General features: G+C 41.5%; 1 protein-coding gene across 1 annotated transcript; it reads left to right on the top strand.

The window, feature by feature from the left end:
* Nucleotides 1–4,097: 4,097 nt before the first annotated feature.
* On the top strand, nt 4,098–6,089 carry foxd3 (forkhead box D3). Its single transcript, XM_071925654.2, has one exon. It carries the CDS (start codon nt 4,456–4,458, stop codon nt 5,653–5,655), a length of 1,200 nt encoding a protein of 399 aa, XP_071781755.1. The 5' UTR covers nt 4,098–4,455; the 3' UTR covers nt 5,656–6,089.
* The last annotated feature ends 6,998 nt before the right edge of the window (nt 6,090–13,087 follow it).

Raw genomic sequence — 13,087 nt, 5'->3', positions numbered from 1 at the left:
AGTCTCACTGAACTCGTACTGAGAAACTTGTGCAACATACCAAGTGCAGGTCATTTTTTTAACATAACTTCTTTGCTAAGATTGAAAGGTCTAGAAAGGTGAGGGAGCGTGGAATCACCACTAAAGTACGATTAGGTGCGAACGCTTGGCTGAAAAGAGCATCATCCGCGTCTCCAAAGAGCTGTTTTTAGTCCAAAATGCATCTTCTGCTTGGTGTTATTATCTCTTTCTCCCCAGACAGTGATACCTGGAAATGTACCAGGCGCTGTTGCTGTGCGGCATGTATTAAGGCTATATGTGTTAATATGTGCGCACTTTTACAGCCATCTTTCCCATCCCCATGTTTTCTCACCTAAAAGCCCTTTACCTCACACACAGAAACGCGCTGCAAAAAATCTCCATAACAAGTCATTCAGTCCCATATTCATATTCTCTCATATCCAGTCTTAAAATCTTATTTTTCTGAAAACAAGTGAAAAATTCCATAAGTTCTCCCTGTTTGGAGGATTTTCTTGAAATAAGCAGCATCCATATAACGTCACTTGATTGAAGAACATTTTTGAAACAAGTCGGTTTGCATTGGAAACAAGTGAAATTATCTCATCGCCATTGGCACATTTTTCCTACTAATTACTAGAAGATGGATATTTTTTCAGTGCGCTCTCTCTCTCTCTCTCTCTCTCTCTCTCTCTCTCTCTCTCTCTCTCAACCTTTCCCACCCTTTCTGCAGTTTTATTTAGTGGCCAATTACACTAGGCAGAAAAGACATTCCATTGGCCTATGCCTATCTGGGCAGGTGGCCTGCTGGACAGACAGAAACCATCCTTCAACCGGAGAACGCGGGTTCAAATCCCCATGTCAGCAAGCCTCCGCCCTGCTGACGTGTCCTTGAGCAAGACACTGAACCCCCCCACCAGCTCCAGAGTGTGCGTTCTGTCTCTGACCCTGACCTCTGACCTCCCAGGGGGGCACGAGAAAAGAGAATTTCCCTACAGGAATCAATAGAGCATCACATTATTATGATGATAATTATTTGTTTCGTGACCTTGCTGGTAGTTTGCAGTGATCACATGCGGTAACTGTATCCTCTCCATCACCTGTGCTGCCGTGCTGCCCCCCCGCCCCCCCGCCCCCCCTTAATGGTTTCATGCCGGAGAGAGTTGGCTTATTATACTAAAAGGTTTTGTCGGGCTAAGCCGTGCATGTGTGCTTAAAACGTACATTTCATTAACAAACTGCGGAGGTATAAAAGCGGATTTATGAGGCTTCAAAAGATCACAGGAAGGACGGGTTTGAAACCCCCTCTTGGTGCTGTTGCAGGCAGGTTATATCAGCAGTTACGCCGCCTTTCACACAACACTGCAACTCTGGGATTTTTAAAGGCGAAGGAGGCTGGCTGCACCTGTCTCCACACACACACACACACACGCACACACCAACACACACGCACACACCACACACACACAGAGAGAGAGAGAGAGAGAGAGAGAGAGAGAGAGAGAGAGAGAGAAGGGTTCTTTGGTTAGTGTAGTAGCTCTATATAGAACCGTAATGACCGTTTAATTCGTTAAAATAAGAAAATTGGCAAATCAGAATAACGAACCCTGTGTGGTTCTTAAAACGAATATTAATATTGCTGATTTGAAATATTCCATGCATTCTTAAAAGGTTCTTTGTAGCACCAAAAATGGGTTTTGCTGTGGTGCAAAGATAAAGAACCATTATGAAGCCTTTTTGTTAAGAGTGTGGAGCCTGCCATCCTGCCACCCTTAACAAAAAGGGTCCTAATACCAGAAAATGGTTCTTTAGGCTTGTACCATAGCAAAAACCATTTCTGGTGCCTTTAGGAAATGTTCCAAATCAGCAGTGTTAAAAGAACTTTTTAAGAACCACATTAGGGTCTTTAATTCTGATTTATCAGTTTTCTATTTTAACACTATCCCAACCAAAGAACCTTCGAAAAAAAAGCAAATTTTCCTGGGTGTGAAATACTGACATGTGGACTGAAAGAGCCTGAAAATAGAGAAAATGTGCCTGTTATGAGCCTAAATAGAGATGTGCATTCCTAAATACACGTGCGCCATGCGTAAAAGGATACAAGTTGATCTCGAGCCCAGTTGCCTCTGGTTTCATCTGCTAAGTAGCCCGTATTGATGGACCTCAGATCACACAGGTCACCGAGAGATTAACACAAGGCAAGTCTAATCGGAAGCCATGTTTCCCTCTTCTCACCCAGACGCGCCATTATTAATGATATCATTTGATTAATCCGACTTTTATCCCAGAGAAAAAGGAGCGGAGGTGTCAGAGGTGGCGCAGAGGAGCCCCCTTTACAGCGCCAGGGGCAATTAAAGGATCAGATTTACCCCCAAAACTCTTTCATTTCATTTAAATGACCTCGAAAACACAAAAATAAAATGTGTGTATTTTTAAAGCGAAAAAACATCAAAATAGATGCATAGAGATAAGATAATTTCTTATTATGTGGATTAAGCAATTTAAGGATAATGTAATTAATCAAATGACATTAGACTTATAATATAGATACATTACAGTGTACATAATTATAATAATATTATTAATAATAATAATAGTCTAATAATAATGATAATAATGTATTATTATATTGTGGTCAGAACTGGCAAATTGGTACATCAGATTTAGTTGGACAGAAAAAAATGACATTGTAAATGACATCCTAAATTAAAATGTAGTCTGCTGCTACAACTCCAAACTGTAAAGCCTGCTGTGCGTTTTTAATGGAGACGAAAAGAGAAGCTTTTAACTGAACGAAAGGCATTATTTTCAGTCATTAACTGCATCAGATTCCCATTTGTAATTAATTCATATTTTTATTTGTTCTAGCAAAGGCTTGTTAGAAATTGGCTAATTGACTGTTGTCGATTAAATATATTTTCATTAGCCTACCAAAGGGATTCCGATAAAAATCTATTGAATGTTACACTGCTTGTGGCTCAACGGAAATTAAATTACACATTTCCTAGAAGATAGCATATTAGTCAATTATTTGAATGTTAGCCAAAATATGAATGACAATTCTTTTTTCAGCCTTCCCAAATGGGATGGAGCAACATTTTCTCACACGACGCAGGAAACCTTTCTGGAACTCTGTATCGGACGACATCCTCTCCTTGAGAACAGCCCACATACACGGCTCACCTTCATGCTTGTGAATGAATGGTCTCTTTGCATTCACCCGCTGCCGCATTTCCTACTTTTTTCAAATGCTAAAAACATGCAATGATTGGGGTCGTTAGCACCTCTTCCAAACTCTTAAAGAAACGCTTTATTCCCTCCATTCATTGTTGCTGCTGCCGCTGCTCAATATTCTTCCCACCTTCGGCTAATCCTGCAGGAATAAATAGACTTGAATTCATGCTTTGCATTCGCAACTTGGATTTGCACGGCAGCCTGTAGGGCTGGAAGTATCAAGCCATACATTTCAGCACCAAATAAACAAAGTAAAAATTAAAAATCCTTAAGCAGCGTCTCCAAAGTACGCACAGCTGAAGGCTGCACCATGCCGGGCCACTGCAAATGAAATATAAAAAAAATCCCCTATCATGTTGCATGCAAAATGTAAAAAAAATAACAATAAATAACCACATAAAACAACTAAAAAAGAGGATTCAATTAACTTAGCTGTCGTCGTTTTCATTCTGCAGCTTTCAACACAGTTTGTATTAGCAAAGTTAAGGTTTGGATTTTTTACGCAGCCGTGTTAATGCGCATCAGATCTTTCAATCATGCAGGCCAATTTTCTCTCTCCCCCCTCCTCCTCCCTCTGCCACCGTTAAATGGTCTATGACGGACGAACACAGAAATCAGCGGAAAGCAGCATTGCTGTTGTCCCATTGTTGACAAATCCATGAAACAACTCCAGTTTGCATGGTTTAACAGAGAAGAGAGGAGGGTGGAGGGCGGTAGGAGGGGGGGCATCTGGCGTCACCAAACCACGTGTCCTGCACCGATAGTATATCTTATACTGAGAAAAGTAATCTATCAGACAGTCCTTTTAAAAGCTCCGGCCTTTAAAAGCATGTGTCATCTCGACTTGGCACTCCAAATATCACTCCTATAGGAAATATACGGACTCGGGACATCGGAGCGCAAAAGCCGCAGCACTCACCGTCTCCAAAACAACTCCAAGGCAAGACGCGCCACTTTAAGGCCTGCTATACTCACTGAGTGGAGAAATATTTGTAGAAGTTGAAGTTTCTCTCTGGCTCGACTGGCTGGCTACCGGCTCCGCTGACCTGCATTTAGATTTTGGGCGACATCCGATCTCTTGACAGGGGCGAACTGCGATCCTCCAGAGCCGCCGTGTGTGCGCACAGACCGCACTGGACTCACCTACCCATCACACCCGGTTGCTCGGTTGTTTTGGCTCCGGTAGACTTTAAAAAAAAAAAAAAAGTGTAGGTAAGCCGTGAGATGACCCTGTCTGGAGGCAGCGACAGAGCCAGCGACATGTCCGGCCAAACTGTGCTCACAGCGGAGGACGTGGATATCGACGTGGTGGGCGAAGGCGACGAGGAGGGCATGGAGAGAGGGGACAGCGACTGCGACAGCCCGGGGGGAGGCATCCTGCACGACCTCCGGGGAGGAGGCGGCGGCGGCGGCGGCGACGAGGAGGTGGAAGAGGAGATCGAAGTGGAGAAGGAGGAGATGACGTCCGGCGGAGGGAGCCCGTGCTGCGAGAGCTCCGGGGAAGGGGACACGGGCACCGGGAAGGGAGAGGGTCACGAGAGCGCAGCGTCGGGGGGCGCGATCCAGAAGCCCAAAAACAGCCTGGTGAAGCCGCCTTACTCCTACATCGCCCTCATCACCATGGCCATCCTCCAGAGCCCGCAGAAGAAGCTCACCCTGAGCGGGATCTGCGAGTTCATCAGCAATCGCTTCCCGTACTACCGGGAGAAGTTCCCGGCGTGGCAAAACTCCATCCGCCACAACTTGTCCCTCAACGACTGCTTCGTGAAAATCCCCCGGGAGCCCGGCAACCCCGGCAAGGGCAACTACTGGACCCTGGACCCGCAGTCGGAGGACATGTTCGACAACGGCAGCTTCCTCAGGAGGAGGAAACGGTTCAAGCGGCACCAGCCGGACGTGCTCAGGGACCAGACGGCGCTCATGATGCAAAGTTTCGGGGCGTACAGCCTCGGGAGCCCCTACGGGCGGCACTACGGGATCCACCCGGCCGCGTATGCCCATCCCGCCGCGTTGCAGTACCCTTACATCCCCCCCGTGGGTCCCATGCTGCCCCCGGCCGTCCCCCTGCTGCCCTCGGCGGAGCTGAACAGAAAGGCGTTCAACTCCCAGCTGAGCCCGAGCCTTCAGCTCCAGCTCAACAGTCTGAGCACGGCGTCCATGATCAAATCAGAGCCGTCGAGCAGACCGTCGTTCAGTATAGAGAACATCATCGGGGTGTCCAGCGCGTCGTCGTCCACACCGGGCGCTCAGACTTTCCTGCGGCCTCCGGTGACCGTTCAGTCGGCCTTGCTGAGCGCGCAGTCCCTCTCCCTGAGCCGGACCTCAGCCGCTATTGCGCCCATCCTCAGCGTGCCGTCAAATATCATATCTGGACAGTTTTTACCCTCAGCCGCGGCAGCAGTGTCCAAATGGCCTTCTCAGTAACTTCAAACATAAAAATATAAACTCTTATTTTTATATAGAGACATTATTACTGGGGGAAGAATGAACAGCACGAATCAATAGGCAGCACTGGACTCTGTAGCCAGCTCTGTAAAGACTATTAAAAAAGACAGAGAAAAAAAGAAAAGGAGATATTTCTGTACAGGTAATATTTGTAAATATTTGTAAAAAAAAAAAATGATTTTACCTGTTTGACTTTTACCTGTTTCTTTTTTTGTTCTTGTTGTTTGAGATGTAACATCTGTGATAATTATTTTACATTTTCTTTTTGTATTGGAAGCTCATTACAAGTGGACTAAATAACCGACACAGTTTTTTGCTTCCTTTTCATACAAGACACAAAAAGCTCTGAAGAAATAGTCTGTTTATAAAAAAAATAAAATATATGTAATTCTATGTAGCTATATTGTGTTGTAAACTGAATTCATTTGTAAATAAATCTAAGAAAGAATTTACATCTATTTTCATTAACATTCTTAAATGTTTGCTAACAGATTTCATGAGAATTACATTTTTGAAAATAGGTTTGTTTATAAATAATGTGACACGCTATGTACAAAAAGGGAAACCAAGGAAATTAAATTTAGACAACCAGATGTATATCTTTTAAAAAAATATATAGATTATAAAATAGGCATAATAGTATTAAACAAGGTAGTCTATCTTCTAAATATCATATAAATTGAGTCAACCATTATCAGGCTTACCAATTATTATTATTATCAGCCACTTAGCCCACGATGCCATTACCTATCTTTTTAAAACTGTCGTTGATTTTGATTTTGATTTGTAGTAATATGATTATAATTATATTACAACATAGAAAACATAGAGAAATGAAATGATATTTTCACGGCAACAATTATAGCCTAAACTAAGCCAGTCAACCAAGGCTGGACTATTTAGCCTGCATTGGATTTTGGCCTGTATTATAACTTTATCATGTGATCTTATAGGTTTGGGAATTACTTTTTAAAATGTAGACTATTTAGAATTGCTATCAAGGGACTAAATATTCACTAGGAATTAAATAAAAAAACAAAAAAACATTGAGAAGCTATATTCCCATCGATTCAAAATGTAAAGCCCCAAAAACGAAGGTGCAGAGGGAAGAGGGCTTATTATGTAAAATGAAAGACAAGTCATATCCATGGATGGAGAGTGAACTCACCTAAACTCAGTACACACACACATTTATTTGCGGAATGTTTACCCAGCTTTTAGGCTGACATAAATCTGTCTGGCATAAATTCGTAGCAGGCCGATTATTATTAGAAAGTAAAGTCAACCCGGTGTAAGTGATGTAAACATAGAAAAACAAAATCATAAATTAACGCTTTTCCAGAAAGCCTATAATGTTTTTCTGTTCATATTGGTGCTTGCTCGCCTCATGCTGATCCCTGACTGGAGGTCACGCTTTAGCCACCTTTTCATTTCCCATTACATCACTGCTCGTATCGTTTTACAAGATATTCGGCTACTATAAAAGTAACACTTAGTTTCGCAGTTGTGTCTGGCTAATCACTTTTACACAAACAGCAAATGGTGATCAGGCTGGTGTGTCTGCGGTCTGTGTGTGTGTGTGTGTGTGTGTGTGTGTGTGTGTGTGTGTGTGTGGAGGGGGGTTAGGGTCTATATTTATCTGATCCCCATGGGAAAAGAGAAAGGGGCCCTCTCTCTCTTCTTGAATTCACTTTCAGACACCGAAGAAGGTGCTGATGCTGCAAAAGCCTTCTCCAATGTCACTGTGGCCATTCCGCGACTGACTACAGACATATTGTTTATTATTATTAGTAGTAGTAGTAGTATTATTAGTAGCCGATTATTATTATTATTATTATTATTATTATCATCGCCATTAATATGACTGTAGTAATAATTTAAAGCATTTTCATGATTCATTTCATCAGTATTATTATTCCTTCATGTTTGGCACTGCAGCCTATCTGCCGTCGTTGATTCCTAGGTGTATAAAAATAGAAATTGGACGCTCTTTTATAGCCTCTTGATATTTTCTTTCATTGTATTTTTTTCTCCACTTCTGACTCTTAATTTGGAAGCATGCGCTGGGATTCTGTATGCTTGAGCTAATTCATATATGGAAGTGAACGCAAAAGGAATTAATTGAGTTGGAATTAAGGAGATATTTTTATATGCCTTTGCTAATAATGATTCGAATCAAATATTCACTCTTATTCCTACTGAGAGTTTAAAATGTTCTATGTCAGTGGTTGCCAGAGTGGGGTCCGGAGACCAGCAGTGGTCCTGGAGGGGATTTCAGCTAGGGTACAGGTTTATAATTTTGTATAAAGTCATATCTAACAGCGCTTTTCATATGGGGTTCATCTGGATGCAGTATCACCAAATGAGGGTCTGTGGTCCAGTCTGTATCTATTTGGAGTCGCTGCCATATAACAGTTTCGGAATCTCTGCCCTAATAATATTCAAAGTAAAGCAAACTCCAAACCACAAGAAACAGCAGAAGACAACATATTATTGTACTTGTTCTTCGTTAAAAGATAATTTTCTAATCAGCTTTTTCACCTTTTATTCTTGGTATAGCAGGTTGACCCAGTGGTTAGAGACTGTCCTGTAATTGGAAGGTCCCAGGTTCAATCCCCACAACAGTCAAATTGCCTTTGAGCAAAACACTGAACCCACTACCTGCTCACATATTGTGTGTCTCTCAGGATAAGAAAATCACATCAATGCTTAAGCTGTAATTGTAGCTAAAGTCTGCTCACCAGTGATGTTGCAGGCTGACAAACAGGCAGCTCCTCGCAGGAGAAAATATTCAAGCCGCTAGGGGGCGTTTATTGACACCTTGGGTCTTCATTACAGGAGAAAAAAACACTAATACTTAACATAGGAAAAACTCAGGTGGAGGGTAAAACCCACGTTGAATCAGTTTATCCTTCACTTGCAGAATAGAGTTTATCCACCTTTTCAGGCTGATATACATAGTTACATTATTATTATATTTAAATTCATGCTACTTCATATCAAACTGATGGGATTTATATGAGTAGCCTATAGGCACTTTAAAGAGGGGGGAAAGCAAAAATGTATGATTTTCTGAAAATCTAATTCTGATTTCACTAGTGATAGTTATGATGATCATCAACTGCAGGTCTTAGTTTACCCACTTTTTAATTTACCACTACGTCACTGATCACAATACGTCCACGCGGCTATATTAGTGCTTATGTGGGCTTAGATATTATTTATCTTGGAGTAGGGACACTGTGAAATTGCTGAGATTCGTCGGGTTTTAATGACGGGTCTATTTTAGCAGCAGCGGGTGGGAAAGACTTGACTCTAACCGAGTGCAAGGTTACAATAGATCCCTGCTTAAATACACCTGACGTCAAGTGGACAAAACGCTGATTGGGCATTCATAAACTGAAAACAGTGCGTCGCTATTATAACAGACCAATTCACATGTAGGTAATGACTATTAAATGACATAATTTTGTAAAGAACTCCCTTAATTTAATTGGTTAAGTAGATGCCCACGTGCAATTTACAGCAACATATACTTATTACTTTCCTCCCACAGACATATATATAGCCCACAGAAAATATAGCCTACATTTAAGATAACTGTTCAAATTTATAATGAATTCTTGCCTTGTTTTATTTGATCAAAGTGGATTATTTTTGGATGTGGCGATAGCAGTGAGACAGTTTGTAGTAAACTGTAATAATCATCTTAAATCGATATCGAAAACGAATGAATTTTGTGGCGTTTTAGTTTTTTTTTTTTATCGCTGGCATTGGTGTCTTACAAGTTGCTGATTGCGCGAACACACTCATCTGCGGAGCCACACACACACACACACACACACACACACGATAATGACCTGCACCTGCTTTTGCACAGGTGGGGAGCAGCCTGGATTGTGGTTGCGGTTCCCACAGCTCTGTTGGCAGCCAGCCTATATTAGTTTCAAGTGATAGTCTGTACCATTATAATCTATAGGCCTACTTTGTGTATTGGATTATTGACTTGAACCACAAGTTGAATTTATGAGCAGATACAGAGCGCGCGTTTGCGAAAATGTCTTTGGTGAATCAATTTGACGATTCTGGTTTTGATTGAAAGTGTTTCTCAAATTAAACTTGAAAAGGAAATATGAGGCGAAAACAAGATCATGAGCATTTTAACATAAGATAAAACAAAAAAAGCTGTCATCATTTGGTCATATCCAATAAATACATATAATATTAATAAATTTGTATCACAGTCAAACGGAGACAGACTGGACCTAAATGCTGCAAATACAATGTGGCCAGGAGTGGTTCCTTGTCCCAGCCACCTGTTCAGCTAGGTATAATTCAGTGTGCATCTATCAGTCTAATTGGACTCAACACTTCAAGACAAAAGCCCAATGCTGTTGCCCTTGATAAACCAGGCATATGATTTTTTATAGAAAGTTACCAAGCAATGGAGAATTTAGAGGCTTGATATGAGGATTTCAAGCTTCAGAAGAACTATATCTACAGCACTAAAAAAAACTCAATCAGTTGCAGGTAGCTGATACAAAGTGAGGCAAATATGGCCTTCCATAGGATTATTTTTGCCATCCAAAGGGCATCATTTGCTCTTTGATGAACTGCTGCTTATTATCTGAGTTGTGATTTTGCGATAACAAATGTATGCTAACAAAACTATTGATGATACAAGACTTGGAAGGCTATTATTTATTGGAGACATTTGTAAATAATCAATGTGCAGTGGTGTTTTCTCAGCTTGCACCACACCACCCATGCTATTTCAGCTCCCTGCCATGCAATGCTGTACACCAGATGTAAGTACAACTGCATGGAATGGTGAAGAGGCAAAACCTTTTCTTATACAGAAAGTTTACCAGGGTGATGAATTCCACATTCTTTGCTAACAATGCCAGCTCCCTTCAGATTTCAGCCTTGTTTTTACTGTAACAGAAGATATGCTGTGGCAACAAATGTCACCTCTCAGATACAGTTACTAAATGGATTCACTTCTGCATATCTCTGGCAGCATCACTGGCTACATTTTCATTATGCCCAACCCAAGTGAAAAGTAGAGGCAAAATTCAGCTGTTTATGCAAGAACATTACAATTGCTGTGGTTAAATACAGCCGAATAATCTCTCAGTGTGATTCATTTACTCTCATTGCAAATGAAATGATCTCATAGAAACAATTCAGCCAAATTGAAGGTACCGACTTGGGCCCATTCCAATTGAAACTTCAAAGTGATTGTGTTTACCTGCAGGCTCTAATTGGATTATCTGCCCAACCTGACTAAAATGCAATCAGAGCGTCAGCGGTTTACATGCTTGAGTGTATATGGGCAACTATTTATAATCAGAATCAGCTGCCTTTTGAAGTGGGCAGTGCTTCCCCTTTTTTATGATTATCATTCTGCAGGCTGAAATTGGTGCATGACACCCATGCACACACTGGAGGGCATCTAAGAATGAACAGGGCTTGTTTGGGAACGTTGCTTTCATCAAGACGAATAACGCTATCTAAATCACATCTCTTGCTCTCCATGCATAAACATAATACTAACTCGTAACCAAACACCCTTTTTTATCTGAAATGTTATTGTCACAGGCATGCAGTCACCTGCATTGTGGATTGTTAGGCTGACTATGTTCACCTGTGGCCAAATAATCCATCAATAAGCCTAATCTACCCATATACATTTAGTTTTTATCTGTTTCCGCTGTAGTGTCCAAGTGTCATAGTATCAGTGTATAGTTTATCACTGACAGCATAAATTGCTTTAGATACCAGATGAAGATGGAGGCAGAGTCTAGCTTTTATGTAACAGCAGATTCACACTCAGGTATGCCATGCAGGAAATTAAACATCTACCATTTGGCTATAGGGTAATACTCCCTCACAAGGGAAAATATTTCAGTTTATTGTATCTGCTACCTTTGACCTCCCCCCTCAGGGAAAGTCATCCCCATTTTCAGACTTACTGTAACAGACCGGATTTGAATCTGTCACCAAACTTCCCTGGCCAAAGCAGAAATTAGAGCTCACAAAGCTTCAGACACCGCTGATAGTCTAGTGCTGTCTGAAGCTTTGTACAGCACTGGTAGTCTAGTGGTAACTGCTGTAGAAGTCTTCCCACCCTGGAACTGCACTGGATTAATTTTCCAAAGAATTAATCGCTGATGTAAGAGCGTCTCTGCAGTGAAGAAGTAGAAGTGGGACTTCTACAATGGCTGCATCTCTTGGATTAATAAACTAGATTACACACAGATGGATGTCAGTGTAAGATTAGAAACCCTCATTGATTTTTCAATGAAAAGCTAGCTTGTGGTTATAGGTCTTTACTGGTCCTCATGTTAAACAGTGTTAAAAGAACGGCAAAACAGCAAAAACATTAACTTTGGCTTGCTGTACCAAACTTGCCATTTTGACTGCAGGTAGATATGATAGACTACAGTGGCATTGGCGAGCAAGGCCCGAGCCTCCATTATAACTAGGTCATCCTCCACCACAAGCTATAGCCTGGGCCTTCTCCTGGGCGCAGATCACAGACAGTAAATGTAGGTACAGCAGTTACTGAATATTTAAAAAGGCATAGAGATGAAGCAATAAATGACAAAGTAAAGCTGGCGTGCCCGGGCATTAATAACTAATGGGCGCCAGTGAGTTATAGGCCGCTCTCGTCGTAATGAAAGTGTCATTGCAAATCAGCAGTTGTCCAAGGTTATTATTATTTATACATAATTGATGCCGGAACCACAAGGAACGTGTCTCACCCAACAACTCCCAACACCTTGGGAACAAAGACGGTCGGTGTCAACAGAAGAAAAGGTCACAGAGGAGAATACGCCCCTGGGCTGAGATTTACATGAGGGGAGGGGAGGAGATGCTGCTGGAACCACAGATCTGAATAAGCAGGGTTACAACAAAGTAGTTACACATAAGCCCACTGACACTCTATTGTTGTCTGTACGCAATGGATGCTGCTATGTCAGTTGCCACAAAGATAATGCATAGATGACACATTTAAAATTAGGAATTAAGTGAATTAAGTGGCCAGGTAACATCTTGGGGATTCCAGAATGTCTTATGTTTTGGGCTAATAGTCCGGATATATAGCTATATTATTATTATTATATTATAGAAGATGGATGTAAATACAAAAGTTGACCCATAATCCCTGAATTCAAATGGACCTAAGGCCTGACAGGCTAAGGCCACATTTTCAATACTGCTATGATAATTGGAAATTGGAGAAATTTACCACCAATGACAAAAAGAATGGTATTCATAGTGGAGGACTAAACTGAAAGGTTCCATACCATTTCAGTCCATGGTCTATCTGTAGGCTATAACTTTTAACAATATTAGCCTATGCTGTCTCTGCTTTATTTTCTCACATTAGATTGTAAGTAATGTG

This window comes from Centroberyx gerrardi, chromosome 9 (assembly GCF_048128805.1).
Source record: "Centroberyx gerrardi isolate f3 chromosome 9, fCenGer3.hap1.cur.20231027, whole genome shotgun sequence".
NCBI lineage: Eukaryota > Metazoa > Chordata > Actinopteri > Beryciformes > Berycidae > Centroberyx > Centroberyx gerrardi.
This window is presented reverse-complemented; position numbering and strand designations above follow the sequence as displayed.